This window comes from Elephantulus edwardii, unplaced genomic scaffold (assembly GCF_000299155.1).
Source record: "Elephantulus edwardii isolate Elephantulus edwardi_28Jun2011 unplaced genomic scaffold, EleEdw1.0 scaffold00049, whole genome shotgun sequence".
Classification (NCBI taxonomy): Eukaryota; Metazoa; Chordata; class Mammalia; order Macroscelidea; family Macroscelididae; genus Elephantulus; species Elephantulus edwardii.
Window position 1 is genome coordinate 1,398,509 of NW_006399799.1, and position 18,352 is coordinate 1,416,860.

At 46.2% G+C, this 18,352-nt stretch overlaps 1 protein-coding gene across 1 annotated transcript in view; it reads right to left on the minus strand.

Moving 5' to 3' along the window:
* The window catches only part of CSMD2 (CUB and Sushi multiple domains 2), a 972,861-nt gene that overhangs the window by 126,191 nt on the left and 828,318 nt on the right, over positions 1–18,352 (minus strand). Inside the window, 8 exon segments of the mRNA XM_006886423.1 lie at positions 3,082–3,198; positions 6,241–6,310; positions 6,882–7,000; positions 11,883–11,987; positions 13,844–13,940; positions 15,692–15,816; positions 16,262–16,465; positions 17,913–18,008. Of these exon segments, the coding sequence (XP_006886485.1) occupies positions 3,082–3,198; positions 6,241–6,310; positions 6,882–7,000; positions 11,883–11,987; positions 13,844–13,940; positions 15,692–15,816; positions 16,262–16,465; positions 17,913–18,008 (933 nt within the window).

Here is an 18,352-nt window from a genome sequence, read left to right on the forward strand (position 1 = left end):
AGTCTGTATTTCCTAGAATGAGCAAACATGCTGTCTTTTGCATTGGATTAGAACACACACACACACAAAATCCCACCATATCATGTTGAAGACCCTTCAGCGCCTGCCTGTCCTACTGCCTCCTTTCCACCACAGTAACTCTCTTTTATCATGAATTTGGAAGATAACCCTCCAGTTAGTCTCCTCAGATTCTCAAAGATATATATTTTGGCTTATTTATTTTAATTACTTAAACAAATAGTATTATGCTGTATACACAGTTTCATAAATATATCTTTTTACTCAACATTATGCTTTCAAGGTTTATTCATGTTGCTATACAAGTTCATTTTATCTACATATTAATTAATTCCATCTTGGGAATTAGCCAATCACATTTTATTCAGTTCTCAACGAATATGTAGATTGTTTCCAAACTATAGGTCATTTTTCAGTGAGCATCTTTGCATGTGTCATCTTTGGAAATAGCACTTTCCATTCTCTCATCTCCTCCACACCAGCAAACCCAGGGCACATTGCCATCAACACCCAAACCAGCCCACTGCTAGCTCTTCAATTGTGACGTACAATGACCATAAAGAACAGGGTAGAAGTTGCCCCATACAGTCTCTAAGGCTGTGAAGTGGCTGGTGGATGTCCATCAAGGGGCTCCTGTAAAGACTGCCTACCAAAAATCTCATTGCGTAGAGCTGGAACTGAGTCACAGCCGACGCCACGGTGGGTTTTCTGAGGCTGTAAACTGCACAGGAGGAGACTGCCCATCTCTTTCCTGCAGAGCAGCTGGTAGATCTGAACACCCAAGTAGCGCCACCTTTGAGTTAGTGGAGCAAATCCTTATGGACTGTGCAACCAAGGCTTCCCAAGAATTAATAAATGGAATTGAAAAGAACTGGGTCGTGACCGCCACCCAGTGGCAAAAACATGCAATGCAGCGACTCTGTACATAGATATACACCCATACTAGTTACACTAGCTCCTCAGTCAATTCTGACTCCCAGCGACTCTATAGTAGAACTCCCTTGTAGGGCTCACAAGGCTGTAATTTCAATGGAAGCAGACTTCTGCATCTTTATTCCACAGAGCAATCAATGGATTTGAACCTTCAACGGCTGGGTTAGCAGCCATGTGCTTAACCACTGTGCCACTAGGGTTCCTTAGTGGTCCTCTGGATATGCTGAAACTAGATACCACATTAGGGTCCTCACGGGAATTCAACAGGATCAAGGAGTCCTGGCCTCCTGAGGCCAGCTAGACTCTGCAGTACTTCCTCCTCACATGCTGGAAAAGCACCCAGGACTTAGAACTTGGAGGCTGAACATTAGATCCACAGACGACAGAGCTGTGCCTCTCATTTAAGCCTCTGCTTTTATTTGGATGTTGCCTTCTCCCTGCTTCCTCCCTATCAGTCAAGGTTCTTCTGCCCCAAGCCTGAAGGCAAAACAGAAGGGTCTTTTAGCTTCTCTTTCCTCAATATCTCAAAATGTGGAGTGCCCTAAAGCTGCCAAAGCCATCACAGCTTTGCAACTTGATCATTTGTCCCTATTTTTGTTTGGAAGTAGATACTTAAAATAAGACTCCCTTCTTGGGGCGGTCATCAACTTTCCTCAGAGCAGCTTTAGAGAAGGTGGGTCGGATCATCTTCTCTTCAAAGTCCCTTCTCTAAACAGAAGAGCCTAGGCTGAGTAATAAGGGACACACTGATGATGATCGTCAATCTCGAGGCTCTCTTTCACACAGAGAGTACCCCAGTCTGAGCAAGAACAGTCCCCTTGGGACATTTCTTTCCTGGGAACAGAGTACCAACATAAGCCAATTGATTTGATGGCAACAAAAATCTTTTATTCCATTGAAAGACATCTTGGGATAAAATTGCAGTGCTAGTACACAATACTGGAGGCCTAGTGGTAAGAAACTGTGCTGCAATCCCGAAGGCAAGTGGCTTGAATCCACCAGCTGCCCCACAGGAGAAGGATGGGCAATCTCCTCCCATGCAATTAACTGCCTCTGAAAATCCACTGGAGGGTCTGCTATGGGTCAGTTCCGATTCAACGACTCACAACAACAATAACAGTATAAAATACATGAATCATCAGTGATTATATTTCATACCCAGATCAATGTCTTTCCTCCCTCCCCCCCTTCTCTACTTTCCTGTCATGCCTGGCTGACTCCATCACCACCAAAACACTTCTCCCCATCTCTAGGCCTGCTAACACATGCATCAGAAGAACACAAACTCAATTTCTTATTGACTTTCACTCAATTTAATTAGGATGATAAATCTGACATTGAAGCTAAAATACAACTTGACGTCCAGTCTGTAAAATAGATTTTTTTTCCTTTTTTTAACTATCGCCTAGAGATTTTTCATTCCATATTCTTGATTTCAGCTTACTACTCAAACAATAATCATGACAACTATAAGATTTCTCCCCTCCCTATATTTTATGTTTTCAAAGGACTTTCATGTCTATGCTTTTGAAATGATGTTCACACGTGCACAAGAGGTGACAGAGCAGTACGATTGCCCTTATTTTTCAGATGAGCAAAGAGAGAGTGAGGGAGCTTGATCACCCTGGCTGAGGCTATGTTGAACAATTGTGGAAGATGGTTGCTTTAATTAAGCCCAAGAATCTGGGTGAGAAGCTCCCTGTTTTCAAAAGGTTGGGGAGACATAGAAACAGCCCAGATGTCCAACCACAATCATATCGGTTGAGAAGCTGTGGTACATTCATACAATGGAATACTAGGCAGCATGCAGGGGCAATGATTTTGTAAAACACTATCTAACTTGGGAGGGACAGGCGAGCATTATGCTGAGTGAACGAACCCAGTTCCACAAGGACAAATACTGTATAAAACCATTATTGTAGAATGAGGATGAGGATCCAGGGCAGGTGGGAGGGTGGATATAGAGGGGTGAGGATGAGGGGTAGGGTGTTAATCATAGGGTTGCACAATTTGACGGGTGGGTGGGGTGAAGGAAACGGGAAGGATCTTTTGTGAAAAACAATGTATTCAAACTTCGTAAATAAATGGGATAAAATAAAAAAATAAAATAAAAAGGCTGGGGAGACTTACCAAAGCCCACAGGCAATGCTATCTTCCAGGAGCAGTCCATGTTGCTGGGGTAGTTGCCTGGAAAGCCTGGGCTCAGGATCACGCCCTCCATCTCCTCCACTGCTCCCCCACACTGTGCTGTGCCAGACAACGGTAGAGAGTTAGGGCACCGTCAAAGAGAACACAGGCCATGCCAACTTTAGGAATGTCTCTTAGAGAAGGAGGATTTAAAACAAAATAGTGAGCAGTCATACACCATTTGAACAGTCTCTGTATGCTAAGTGATTGCCATCGATTACATTCTTGCTGTGCATACAATGTCACCATATTTCCCCAAAATATTCTACTATAAATGACTACAAACTCACTGCTGCCTGAGCTTCCTATTTAACCTTTCAAGCTGCTGTTGTCAGCTTAATCTCACATGGATAACTCTTTAAAAGAACACAGTGCTCAAAGACAGACATCTCACTAACTAGCTAAACTTTTCTGAAGGGGGCAGGAGAAGTTCCAAGAATACTACATGGTGTAGTTTTGATTAAGATTTAACATTTAATGAGTATCTTAGAGTAATGGGGTCGGGGGGAGGAGATTCATGCAGCTTCAGTGGTTTCAGAAAGTCTGGGCTCCATTGAGAACTTGAAAATCTGTTCCACGTTATTCCCCCTTTTGATCAGGATTCTTCTACAGAAGCTTTGATCAAACTGTTTACTAATGGTAGCTGAGTGTCATTCAGTTCTAATTGCATAGCAAAGAAGGCAGTTTTTCATAAAGGTAATCAGATATTCTATATGCTTCTTCCTCTAATTCCTGATTTTCTTTGTAAAGTAAGTGCTAAACATTTCCTGAGCCATGAATCTCTTCAAAACCACAAAGGGATCTGTGGTCCCTTCTGTTCTCTTAAAAGCTCAACACACAGACAGAACTGAGTAGTAAAGCATGAGGAAAAGAAGAATATGCCAGTATTTCTCTGAAGTCCATGAACCCACTGAATAGGCTCAGGACCATCCTCTGGTCAGATTCCGTATTAGGGACACATTTTGCTGTCAAGTGTTCCAGTCCAAAAGAAATCGGACTACTCTGTACACTATGTCCCTAATTCCCCTCCACTTAATGTTCTATCAACTCATTTAAGATTGAGGGAAAAGGACTGGCATGCACTGAGGCCCTACTCTGTGCCAGGCTCATGCTGATGTATATATTCCATGGGGGGACTGGTCCTGCTGCATGTCCTCCCCTAGCACTCTTGACACGGTTCACCCTTGGCCTTTGGAAACTCTTACTGAGTGATTCTGATTCACATTCTATGTGCAGGTGACCACATCATGAATCGAGGTGACTTCAGAGACACTGAGTATATAGGTCTGGGTCACAGACTAGCCTGGTCAGTAGACATTAGTTCTTTTCTTTCATATCTTTCAAGGAAAAGGTTGTATGAACAGAAAGGGGCTGATGACTCAGGAAAGACCAGAAAAGAGCCCAGAAAAGGGCAGAGAGTGGAGGACTGGCAGTGCCCAGCCAAGGCCCTTTCAGGAGAGGGTGCCCAAGGCACCCTGACCTGTGTATAGGAGGAATAGCGTGGACTTCACAGTGTGGGCTCAACATCCAATTGTTGACTCAAAATCCCAGCACTTCCACTTCCTATGTGACTGTGAACAAATTCTAAACTCAGTCAAGCCTTCTTTCTCCTACCTGTAAAACACAGCTAACACTAGGACCCGCCTCATGGTGGGAGTGTGTTTGGAGAATTCAAGAAGAAAGTACTACGAATGTCTTGGTTGGCAATGACCTATACCAGCTTAGTTGTTTTCTCTTGGTGGTGGTGGTGTCGGCCCTTGAGTGGGAACTGATCTTGGTGAGGGCACCATCAAATAAAAGGGGTCAGGGACCTGGGACACCCAGTCACACTTATGACCTGCAAGCTGAGGGCTGGGACCTGCTCACACTGCAGCCACAGGAGGGAAATGCCATCCTGCCCCAGTGACCCTGACTTCAGGCTCCAAGCACAGCTCTCTGCTGCACTTAACCTCTGAGAAACAGGCGAGCTTGCGTTTCCATTCCTGACTTTTTATCTTTCTTTTCAATTCTGAGTATATTTGTTTTCCTGTTTGCTAAACTGATAACATAACCTCTCCTGAGGAGCTGTTGTGAAGAAATCAGTAGCAATGTGCCTCCCACAGAGTAATCCATTGCCATCAAATCAATTCCAACTCCTAGCGACCCTATAGAACAGAGGAGACCTGCCACACAGGGTTTCCAAAGCTTTAATCTCCTATGGAGCCACTGGTGAGCTCGAACCACTCACCTTTTAGTTAACAGCTGAGTGATTAACTGCTGCGCTACCAGGGCTCCCCTCCCAGGCAGCAGATATCAATAAGTGTTAGTTCTTCCTACTTCTAACCTGACTAGAAACTTCTGAGGGAGAAGACTCTGACGTATGGTGGAGAGGTCTTTCCAAGTATCCATCGAACTTTACATCATTTGCTCAGGACAGAGTAAGAAACCAAACCAAGTCCTTGCTCCATGAGTGAGGCTGTGGCAGTGGAGAGCTGCTTTTACTCACGGCAACCCCACATATGAAACAAAACCACCATCATTCACTGGCGATCATGACTGGTATCTGTATGACTTCCACCAGCTGCTTTTGAGATATTGATAGCCAGGCCTTTCTTTCTAGTCTACCTTAAACTGTTCCAATTGGGAAAAGTGTTCAGCATCAGAGCAAGAAATCCTCCACTGGTGGACGGGTGGTGGCTGGACATGAAGTACACTGACTGGAAACATGGACCTGGGTCTCTTGTCTGGAGGTAAGATTTCTATCACAGAACCATCACTGCTTCCATGTCTTGTGCGTGTGGCCTGTTAACATTTCTTTATTAGTCATGAAGGATAGCCCCAAGTGTCTCTGAGTAGCATTTGGATTTGGGGGTTATCTGGAGTTTGAACAGTCATCAAGCACGTTTTCATATGGGCAAACCTTTTGTAATCTGTCACTTAGCAGAAGGAGGTTTCCAAAAGTTAGCCTTGAGTAAGAGTGAGAGATTATAAAAACACCGATCTAAAATCACTGACTAGGGACAATCCCAGAAAACAGAACTTTTCTGATTTGAACTCAGTGCCATGTCACTTGGCTCAAAGGGGCAGGCACGATTTGGGTGCCCTAGGAAAGCTGGCTCTTACCGATGCAGAGTGGTGGTGGGTAGTTCCATCGGCGCACAGTTCCTGGCATGCAGGAGATGTGAGCGTGGCCCTGTGGGAATCAGGAACAGGCCTGGGTGAGCTGCCTGCCCCCAGGGCACAACTGTAGGGCAGCCTACCTTGGGGAGGGGGCTTGTTCTGGTCTCAAGTTAAGGAGTGAGATGCAAAAAAGAAATAAAGTCATAAAACCCATCTGCTGTGGGATGGGAGTGAATGAGGCAAAGGGAGAGAGATTTTGGGGGGAAGGACGATTATTAACAGCCATTACTAAGGAATTCTCATTACTAAAGGCTTCCTTGAGAGACTCCTTTAATTACTAAATTCCCTTATGGCCTTCAAAGGAAAATTAAATTTGCCAAAAGTCTAATCAAACCCAACTTTGCAGGAACACATTGGAGTCAGGCTCGTGCCAAATTGCTAAAGTCAGCAAAGTTTGTCTTTTGCATGAACAGCTTCAGTAGGGGATATCGGTTCCCCCCTGGGGTGCATTGGAGGGGCTCTGGGGGTGGGCATGCTGCTCCTCTTCTGCAGGGACTCTACTCGCTCACACAAAGCTGGCCCATTGGCCAATCCTGTCACAGGCGAGACCTGATCCCTGCCCTGGGGGTGAAATGGGGTGGTACCTGAAGGGCATATCCCGGCTCACACTGAAAAGAGACCACGTCATTCACCAAGTAGCGCTCGCCGGACTTCACCCCATTACTGGGCACTGCAGGCTCTGGACAGCTGCTCAGCCCCACCGCTAGACAAGGCAGAGAGAGACAGGTCGAAAGGAGAATGGATGAGACCCAGACGTCAGGGCAACAGCAGACAGGGCGGCACTGGCCGAAGCGAGAGGGTGCGTGCCAGCTGGCCCTTCTCTCCTCTCCACTTCCTGCCTGGTACCTTCCAGCACATACAGAAAATAATAATATTTGTGTGGCACAGAAGAGTCAGCAGACCAAAGGTCCTTGGGGCAAAAAGACAGCATCTCGGGGACTCTGCCATTGTTCCCAGCAACCTTTCTGTTCTTCTTCCCAGCCTTGCCTCAAAGGCTGTGTCCACCCACTCGGGTCAGTGGTCATACTCTGGGGTGCAGGCAGGAGTTGTGTCCGTTCTAGGCTCTCTCTGTATGATCCCTCCTACACCGCTCTACTTTCACTTCCAATCTCTATTTTCCTTGCCCTAAGAAAACAATTACCACAGGCTAAGAAATTGGAAAAGAAGTGAAAGAAATGCAAGGAAGGAAGGAAAGCCGTTATTTGAAAGGGGCAGCTTACTGGTGTTTAGAGACTGGTTCCCTCTTTGGGGCAAGTTTACCTCAAGGGACTAAGCCTCTCTCCATTAGTTCATTTCTCTTGTTTGGTATTAAGGTTACTCCAGACTCTTTTTGGCTGCAGCATTTGGTGGCTCTTGTCCAAACCTACCAGTTGCTCTGTGGGAGAGAGATGGACAATCTCCTTCTGTGAAATTTACAGCCTTTGAAAGCCCTCTGGAGGGTCAGCTATGGGTAGGTTCTGATTGCATGGTACACAACCACAACATGCTTCCCTGCCGTGGTCATCCCAGGCCTGGCCCTCACTCACCACTGGACCCTGTACCGGTCTCCCTCTCATCCTGACCCTAAGCCATTGCTCTTTCCATCTAGCCAGCAGATAACCGAAGCTTCTTAAAATCTCTGCTTGTGCCCTGCATCTTCGGGGGTTAACAGTGTGAAGTAGGTCCTGTCGCCTGTTGCATGGAGCCTGACATTCTCATGGTGACCCTCTCCTATCTCCATGATCCTCCCTGGTCCGATCCTTTTCAACATCATCCCCTGCCCTGGGCTCTCAGACACCTCTCCTTCGTCCTTTTTTCTTGACTTTTCAGATTCAACTTGTATTCATTTGTTGTTGTGATGGACTGTTGAGTCATAGCTGACCCTCCAGTGGGTTTTCAGAGGCAGGAGACTGCCAGGGAGGAGATTACCTCTATTTCTCCCATGGAGCAGCTTGTGGATGAAAGCGTCATGCCTTTGGGCTGGCAGCGCAGCTCTTACCACTGGGGCCGCCAGAGTTCCTAGCACTGGGCATTGTGCTTCGACAGGGCATCCCTCTGGACCCTCTATTTCCCTTCTTATCACCAACGCAGCACTCACTGAGTCCTCCCGAGTGTCAGCTCACTCCCCGGAAGCAGGTGGTAGCATCCCATTCCACAGGTGAGGATGCAAGCGAAGGGAGGCTCAGTGCCTGGCTGCAGGGGCACCTCTCCTGCCCACATGGACATCGAGCTCCCAGGGTCCAGGAGCGCATGCCCTTCCCTCTCCTCCGGAAATCCTCTACCTCCTCCATGGCACGTTTGGAATTCCTCCCTGGCTGCCTCCCGTTCAGCAAACAGGAGAGTGACATCTCTAGACAGACTGGCTTCACGCTCCGGCAGGGTCCTTTGAGGCTTCAAGTGCACTCACTAAATTGACCTGTACTGACCACAAGGATGTGGAGTACATGGCTCTAAGCAGCAGGCCCAGAAGAATCCCAATGAACCAAATTATAAGGTATGTTCTCTGCTTGTCTCAGAGTAGAGATCTTGTCTTCTTGTACCAGGATGGCAGAAAGAAGAGGACTATCCAACTTGGTATTAGGATCTGACCTGACTACCTACAAGTCTCAAGGTACAGGAGAGGGTGGCCTCAGTCCTCTTGGGGAGGGTCCCTGAGGGGATATAAGCTCTCAGGGAAAATACATGTATACCAGGGACCTGCAGGGAGCCAGATACTAAGGGTAAATAACAACACAAAACTGTCACCTTAAGTTTCCAGCTTCCACCCCCAACTTTTTGCACAGCAGCTGATGGATTCTCATCTCGCTCTCAGAGCTCAGACTGATAACTACATAAGCTTTATTTTTCTTTGGAGGGAAAATATTCCCTGTAAAGATATAAATTGTCAAGCGCACATTTGCTGAGTTTTTGACAAATGTTTATACTTGGCACAGTGCAAACCCCTATCAAACATCAGAACATTATCTTACTCCAGAAAACTCTCTCTTGCCTTTACCAGACAACTCCAGCCCTATCTGTGCCTTTGAGTTGTGGATGCAGTACTTGGAAATAAAGGCTGTTGCAACCTAAATCCAAAGTTCTCAGAAGCTGGAATGAGAGACCTCAGGATGGAGGAAGACAGTCCCAACACTGAACCTGAATTTCACTTGGGCTGCCACCCTGGCCTTTTAGGCCCCATTTCTATCTGTACCCAGGCAGAATGCAACTCACTGTTTGATGTGGTGACCATGGCTTAGTTACCTGAGACTTACTTACTGATGAAGAAAAGAGAGAGGGGCAGGAGAAGTAGTGACAAACTGAAGGAAAGGATGATGTAGAGGCTGAAAAGCACAGAAGGAAAAAAAAATAGGACTGGAAGAAAACACGGAGTGGAGAAGAAGAGAATGGAGACTGAGGAAGAAAAAAGGAACAAGACAGAAGAAAAGTCCATTCTAATTTCTCTTTCCCTGCACAGCTTGATTTTTACTTAAACCATGCTAATAACAAAGGAAAATTATTTTTTATAATATGCAATTTATTACTTTTGGAAACATATTGTTCCATTTCCATTTCAATTAAATAAACATTCAATATGAGTCACTGCAGCAGAATGACTTTTCAGTACCCTTCAAAACCATTTGCCTCTACAATAACAGTTAATTTCCCATTGTCTGTGCCCTCTTTGTGGATTATCTTCAAAACAAAAATATTATTACAGTGTTCTTGACTCCCTAGGAATTCCATTTGCCAAATACTAATGGAGAACTTGCTCCTCCAGCTCTTCCAACCACCAGATGACTGGAACTGATAAACCTGAGTGCCTGAGAGGACTGTCAAGTCCTCTGGACAATGAAAACTGGGAAGAGGGATTTTTTCTTTAAGCTGGGAATAGTCAGTAAAGTGGCAAGGAGATGTAGGAAGACAGTGTCTTTGGAAGAAGAAAGAACAGAAAAGATACTAGTTAAGAGTTTGAATTAAAATACTGGATAAGGAAACAAATCTGGAGAGAATAGTTTAAAAGAATAAAAAAAATTAAATCATTTCCTTATTGGCATTACAAATATTCTCATGGGCAATTCAAGAATCCTGGGATACTTCACTCCCCTGTGCTGAGTGACTCTAAGGGCCTGGGGGTAGGAAGGCTTCACGTGCGGTCAATTACCTCTCGAGATCCTGTGTTTCAAGCAGTCTCAAATCCTTCCAACTGTGAATACACTGCAGTTGACAAGCATCTAAGGACCCAGCTAATCCTCTCTCAACCCTCCAGATAAATCCATGGTCAAGGCCTGCCTGGACATCTGCATGACGGTCAGTTCTGACTCTGACCCCATCAGGCTTCTAGCACCAATGGAGGCTCCAATGGATTTCCTGGAATAGGATTACTCGTCCTTTCTTTGGAGGTACCTCTGTGAAGACCTGAACCTCTAGTGTTTTCATTAGGAGCTGAGTGCACTTACTGTTGGTTCTATCCACATTTCTTGCTTCTCATTCTAAACCCAACTCTGTAGACACCCTTCTGTAAAAACCTACCTGGCCAGGTTCAGCTTCTTTCCTCTGTACCTCTTTAGATTCCATGTTGCAATAACATTTTTGTTTCCATGCTCATCTGTGCCCCTTAGTCTTGGTGCTCTGGGGCCAGGCACCAAGTTCATTTCTCTTTCTTCCATAAGCATCTAGTATAGGGCTTGGTGCTTGGCACAGTGTAGTGTATGAAATAAAAATTCCTGAACTTCTAAAACTTGGTGCAAGCAATATCATCACGAAGATTTTCATGACATTCGCCTGCCACCTGTCCTTGGTAGAAGTGACCCTTTCATTCTCTGCCATCTAAAGACATCCATGAGAGTATTTCTAAGGCTAATAAGTAATCTTCCTTTCTACACATCTGCCTTTTTACAATAGACTTAGTAGACTTAGCCACCTTGATTATATCCACACCTAGCTACATCTGTACGACTTGTAACAGCCTTATGAACAGCCAACGTGAACCCTGACCTGGCTTGTGCCATCCTCATCATCTCAAGCCCACTGCTGAAGCACACAGTAAAGGTGCTCAAGAAGTATTCCTTTCAATAGTGAGAAAAAAGGAAGGAGCAGGCCATCCCAGGATATCTCTAGTAGAAAGCAGCCTCCCCAGAAACTTCTCTCTTTCTTTGCTCCATAGGGTACAACTAACTCTCTGTAAGAGTTTTTAGTGGTGACCACTTTAGGACACTGGAAACAGGAGTGATTTTGAGTGTGGAGAGAGAGAGTCGGGCCAGAAAGAGTCCAATCAATGGAGGAACCTCGAAGATAATGCCATTTAAACTGGGATTTGGAGAAGCAAGGCTTTAGGATGGGACAAGGGGAGTAAGTCTATTTTCCTACATCCCAAATGATACAATGGGGTCAAAGATCAGACCGTTCCCACTCCTGGCATGGGCGCAGAGCAAGAGATGCCTGGTGGGAATCCCCGATCTAGCATCCCGAGGAGGTTACAGACATTAACATCGTCATCTAGGTCTGGGATAAGGCTTGGGCGCCATGGAGAACATAAAGCTCCAAACAATCCTTGCTCATGCTGGGTGCTTCATAACCGTTACGTTTCTACCCCAACCCCGTAAACAACTGAGGCACCAAGCTCTTACTTTTGTATTCCAAGTGGAAGCCAGCTGCAGACACGCTGATGTCAGAGTAGAAGTGAAGGTAGAGCTGGTTGGAGGTACTGTTCAGGAGAGCAGGCACAGTGGTCCCTAGGGAAAGGAAGCCAGGGGTCACTTAGGCAGTCTCAAGTTCTCCCAAGTCCCTCACTGCCCCTTTAGCTTCTGTGAACCACTGACATTCTCTTCCCAAGGCCAGATCCCCTGAAACTCATTACCATTGAGTCAGAACGGACTCCTAGCTGACCCTCGTGGGCTTCCAGGGCAAGAAATCATGAGGGAGAAGACTGTCCATCTTTTTTCTGTGGAGTTGCTGGTGCATTCGAACCACCAGAGAGGTGAAGCCTTTGGGTTAGCACCATAACACCCTATGGACAAAGTCACCAGATTCCCAAACTCATGAAATGACAAGTAGGACCATTTTGAGAACTCGGCCTTCTGTCACAGGGGTTCGGGGAGACTCCTGATGCTGCTCAGAGGCTGAGCAGGTGAGAGTCAGAGGCCAAAAGCAGAGTGAGTTCCTTCAATAGTGTCAGAGATTGATTCTCTTCCAACTACTTTCAAGATAGATGCTTGCATGTATAATTATCTGGATAATGCAGGCAGTATACACAGTTAATCTGGGGCACACAATGCCTTTTTTATAGTATGGTAACATGGAGCATTAGGGTTTAAAAGGATTCCAGTAACTGCCCTGGCCAATGGGTAAAACCATATCCTGTTGAAATGCAAAATGGCGCAGCTGCTTTGGAAAACAAGCTGGCAACAACTCCAAAGTGCAGAGTTACCCCTGATTCAGCAATTCCATACCTAGATATACATTCAAAGGAAAGAAAAACATATATGCACACAAAACTTGTACATGAATAATCATCCTAGTATTATTTATACAAGCTCAAGAGAGCAAACAACCCATGCGTCCATCAAGAGACGAGATCAACAGATGTGGTATGTCTAGACAATGGAATATTATTCAGCCATAAAAAGGAGTGGAGTTAAAAAAATTAAAGAGAAGAAGACACCCGATGAGATGAATTTTCTCAGTGACTGCGGTAATGGGGAAGGTGTGTCAGAGACGATAAGATTGGCACAGGATAGAGCAGGGTGAAGAGCTGTTGTACACAGGGTCGCTATGAGTCTCAAGTGACTCAATGGCATAAACAACAACAAAAACAACAAAGGGAAAAAAGGATTGGAGTATTGATATAATCTGCAACATGAACAGGCCTTTAAAACAACATGCTAAAAGGAAGGTGGACACAAGGGGCCACACAGGATTCCACTTACATAAATATTCAGAACAGAAAAACCTATAGAGATGGAGAGGAGATTAGTGGCTGGATGGTGGGAAGGTAGAATGAAGAACAATTGCTTACAGGTACCTAATTTTTTTGAGGGGTAATGAAAACATTCTGGAATTACACCATGGTGATGTTTGTACATCTCTGTTAGAAACTGAAAAGTCCTAACTTTTACACTTTACAAGGGTGAATTTATGGTATTTGACTTATCTCACAAAGAACTTGATGCCACTGAATTGTGATTGCTGGTGAAGAGTACTGAATATAACATGAACTGTTAAAAGAACAATGAATCTGTCTTGGAAGAAAGGTAGCCAGAACGCTCCTTAAAATGAGGAGGTTAGACTTTGTCTCACATAGTCCGGGCACGTTACCAGGAGGGGCCAGTCACTGAGAAGGGCATTGCACATGGGAGAGGGTCAATGAAAAAGAGGAAGATCCTCCACGAAGGACTAGCACAGAGGCTTTGACCACGGGCTCCGACACAGCAGTCACTGTGACGAGGGCGCAGGGCTGCGCAGTGTCTCATGCTGTTGTGCACAGTCTTGCTATGAGACAGACCCAAGTCGATGACACTGAAAAAACCACAATAAGCACTTTAAAAAAGTCACTTCTCTTCCAGATGATGCCTTGGAAGCCCCACCTTACCTGAGAAACTTCCCAGCATGGTTACAGTGTTATCTGCACCGTCAAACACTTCCAGGGAGTCCCAGTTTTGCTCTGTGACAAAACTGATGACTTGAATCTGAGAAGGCAGAGAGATTGAATTGTTCATCAGGCAGCATGAGTATGCTCCTCCCTCCCTTCTCCTCCCTTGCTGTGACTGATTCAATTATTGAGCTCCTGCTCTGGGCCAGACATTGGGCCGAGGACTTTTCAATGGAAGATCCGAAGAGCTCATTGTCCAGTAGGGGGAGACAGACATGAAGTAAGTGATTATAGGACTTTGCAGGGTGGAGAGCAGCAAGAGGGGATACCAGAAAGAAGGACATGTTCTGTTTGACTGACTTTCTCCTCATCTCTCAAACATTCCTTGGTCTCTCTTTCTTTTCTTGGCTGCATCGGACATCCTGCAGCAATGAACTAGGAACTCTGCTCTCCTCAGGTCCAAGGCCCTCTGTGCTGCCTCTGTTGCCTTTGCAGTCTACTGGCCCATTTTCATGCCAATTACCAATTCTGACGCCTCCTTCAGCTTGGCATCACTGGACACCAGCTATGTCCCCAGGCCTGCTCTTGAAGTTCAGGTGTGATACCTCAAGTTTGATAACCTGGGTGTGTGGCTGGTGGATACCTATGCTTCCACGGCCTTGCAACTTCATTCTTTTCCTTGATCTGTAATGTTTCTTAACCTATTCCCCACCAATCCCAAGAAAACTCTAAACAAAGCAAAACAAACTCCTTAAGTTGAATAGCATTCTCCCCAAATTTATCTCCACTCAAACCTCAGAATTTAACTTTTTTCGATATAGGGTCTTTGAAGGTGTAATTTATTAAGACAAAGTCATGTTGGATAGGAGCCCTTAATTCAAAGTCTGGTGTTCTTACAGGGAGGTCATGTAATGAAACACAGGGGAGGAGAGTTGTATGATGATGGAAGCAGGAAAGAAGAAAGGGCTCTCGCTTCAAGCCTTCAGAGGGAACACACCCTGCCTTGATTTTGGACTCCCAGACTCTAGTATTGAGAGAGAATACATTCTGTTGTTTTCAATCACCCAGTCTGTGGTAATTTGTTATGGTAACTCTAGGAACCTAATACACATCTCAAACCCATTTGAAAAACGCTGCTGTATCTCAGTCACAAAAGGACAAATACTGCATGGTGCCACTGTTGTAAAACAGGACTGACCTTGGGGTTGGAGGGAGACTGAGAAAGATGGGTTCAATAATGTATACTGCATTGAAACAGATGAGGGAGAAAATTGTTTAAAAAGTATATGTGATTAGGTATTTTTGTCATGACAGGAGTCCAGAGCGAAGGCTGCACAGCGGAGTGGACTTGGGGGAGGGATTGTATAACAATGAAAGAATTTTTCTTTTACTTTTCCAAGAGGGTAGTATACTGCGGGGGGAGGGCTGGGAGGTGAGAAAAGTGCAACAATGAATGAATGGAAATCCAAAGTCTCTGTAAATTTTAATTGACATTAATAATAAATGGGGAAAAAAACCCACAAAAAACCCAAAACAACACTTCTGGTGGATCTTCCATATGCTTCATCTTCCAACTCCACCCAGATCTGTCTTTTTAACCTTTTCTGTCAGCTCCAGCTGCGCCTCTCCTTCCTGTTGCTCGCCCCTCTCCTCAGACCCCGGGCGCTCCTGTGGCCCGTAAGCTGCTCTGTTTTCTGTTTGTTGACCACATCTCTCTACTTGGACTGAGTCTCTTGAGCCCCAGGACTTACGCCTCTCCTCCCACTCTCTCTCTAGTCCAGAGCTTGGCTCCAGCCAGCACCTGTGGTCAGCCACCTGCTGGACTATGGAGTCACCTTGTCCCCCTACCTGTATGCCAGCACCTTCAGGGACCATGATCTTCCATACGCAGTTGAGGCTGTTCAGGTAGGGCTCTGGGAAGCCGGGGGACAGGATGGTACCTTTGCGCTCTGTGAGGTTGCCTCCACAAGGCACTGGGGAGGACAGCAGCTTGGTCAGAGGCTCTTCCCACTTGCCTCGATGCTCCACCCACATTCCTTCCCAGGTGGACTGTCCCTCTTTAAGTGACTGCTCCTAGCACTGGTTTATCTCTTAGGATCCCCAGTTCTGTCTTTTCCTGTTTCCTTCATGACTTCTCCTCACTCAGTCCTCCTCCTGGGACTAGGATCCTCAGCACCTTTCTTGCACCTTCCTTCATATTGCTAACTCCCCCGGAACCCCAGACCCTCCTTTTATGCTTTCTATACTGAACTCATAGCACTAGTGTTGTGACCGGAGTGGGACATCCTGTGTAAGTTATGCCAGCAGGAAGGTGCTGCTGTGTGACCTGGGATGCCTGTTGGGTCTTTCTGCCCTGCCTTCTGGAGGAGATGCTGTTTGCTGCTTACCACCCCCCTGCCCTGGCTCCCAGGCACTCACCCACACATGTTGGTGCGGAGACATTCCACTGGGCCAAGGCCCCAGGAACAGGGAGGCACTCGATTTCTGGGGATCCCTGCAGGGCATAGCCGGAGTTGCATTCGAATCGGACCACAGCACCCACTGAGAAGTCACTGCCCAGCCTCTTGCCATAGCGGGGTTCCGGCACCGAGCTGCACTGGGTGGCACTGGTTCGAGGCACCGCTGCAGGGGACAAGGGCACTGAGGGGCAGGCCTCACCCCTCTAGGAACTGGCTGAGAATTTATGCACAATGGGACTGCAGCTGAGACAGTCCACATGGGACCAAGAAAGGCTCTGAGGACTTCTTATAAGGACAGGGGAAGGGGGTACCTAGAATATTAACCAAGTCACTGAAAACTGGCCAGACAGACCCAGGTGCTGCACCACAGCTTCGAGAAAGCCCGGGAGGGGGTTCGAGTCCCCTGGGTTTTGGACATGAAGCCTGATGTTCTTTGCCTTTATACTGATTACCCCCACCCTCACTCCAGGCAGAGTTCATAGCTCCTAACAAGGAGAGTGGCTCCTTCCTCCTGCACGTTCATTCTGTGACATTCCCTCTGCCTTTGACTTCTTCCTACTATGTGCTTAAGACTCTAACCAGGGCCCTGCTCTCTATGATCTGGCATTCTTTCCAGGCTGCCAACCGTGGCAGTGACATGTACACACTACAGGGAAATGCAATTTGTCCCGGGCAATCAGGTGAACAGGGGCACGTGCAGCACCTGGGTCTTGGAAAGGCAGATAGTCTGTCTTCCGGAAAAGGAGAGCTTGGGATCTGCAGGTGAGGCCAAGATGCTTCCAGACTTTGCCTTTAAAGGTCAGCAAGGAAAAGAACACGTATCTGTTGAGCTCCTCCTACTTTATATAATCTATTTTATGTCTCTTCTAATTCTATTATTGCATCTTTGTGCCAAACACTATTACTACCCTCGCATTTATAGGTGAGCAAATTGGGATTCTAAGAGGTGTTGTAAAAGGCTCCTAGCTAGAAATGGCAGAGCTGGATTCAAAGTCTAGACCATCTCATCACAAAGTACGGAAAAGCCTCACTTCTACTATGCCCCTGAGTCCATGGGAGACAGTCTAAACGGAAGGCCTGGGCTGGTCTCCCCAATGTCACCTCAATAACATCAGAGACTAGGTGGAGGGATCTGCTTCCCAGACTTGCTTATCCCCGTCATCTAATAGATTTTAGCCCAGGAAATGTCAGTTGAATAAATCAATATAAACCATTTGTAAGGAGGGAACGGTCCTTGGAGAGGGACATCATGCTTGGGAGGGTGGAGGGACAGCGCAGGAGAGGAAGGCCCTCTATGAGGTGGATTGATTCAGTGACTGGGGTAATTGGGATGGGTGTGTTGGAGACAGTGAGACTGGCACAGGACAGAGCTGAGTTTAGGGCTGTTGTGCATAGGGTCGCTATGAGTGGCAAGGGACTCGATGGCACATAACAACAACAACAACAACAACCTAAATTCCAAGGAATTTCCCCAGAAATGATTAGTTGTCTCAAGTTCCTTGAGATTTTGACTCAGGAAAGAGAGTTTAAATTAATTTTATTTTGGCCACTGAGTCACTGGAGATGGAGACCACATTTGTAGGTAACTTCCACATCCCTGTCCTACCTACCTTGGTAGACAAAGTGGAAACCTCTGGCTGGTGATTGACCTTTGGCACTGAACTTAATGAGAACTTGATTGGAGGTGGCCAAGGGCAGCGATTCTCCTGTTGAGATAAGGGACAAGGAGGAGAGGGAGACAGTGAGTCCAGAAGTCAAGCTCAGTAGGGGGGGAAAAAAATCTCAGCCAGAATGGAGGACTACCAGTACTCCACAGTGATTCCTCCCACATCCAGGTCTTCCCAGAATAAAACCTCATAAGGTTTATAAGGGGCTTTCAAGCCACAGTCTTATCTACTGTGGTCATGATGAGAGATGGCAGAAGGAGTTCAGATCACCCATTTAAGAGAGCCAGCAGGAGAGGTCCAGAAAGATTAAATGACTGCCTGAAAAGAAGAACAGTTTCAAGAATGTGTTGACCTACGCGGATGGAGAGGACAGTCATTCCCAA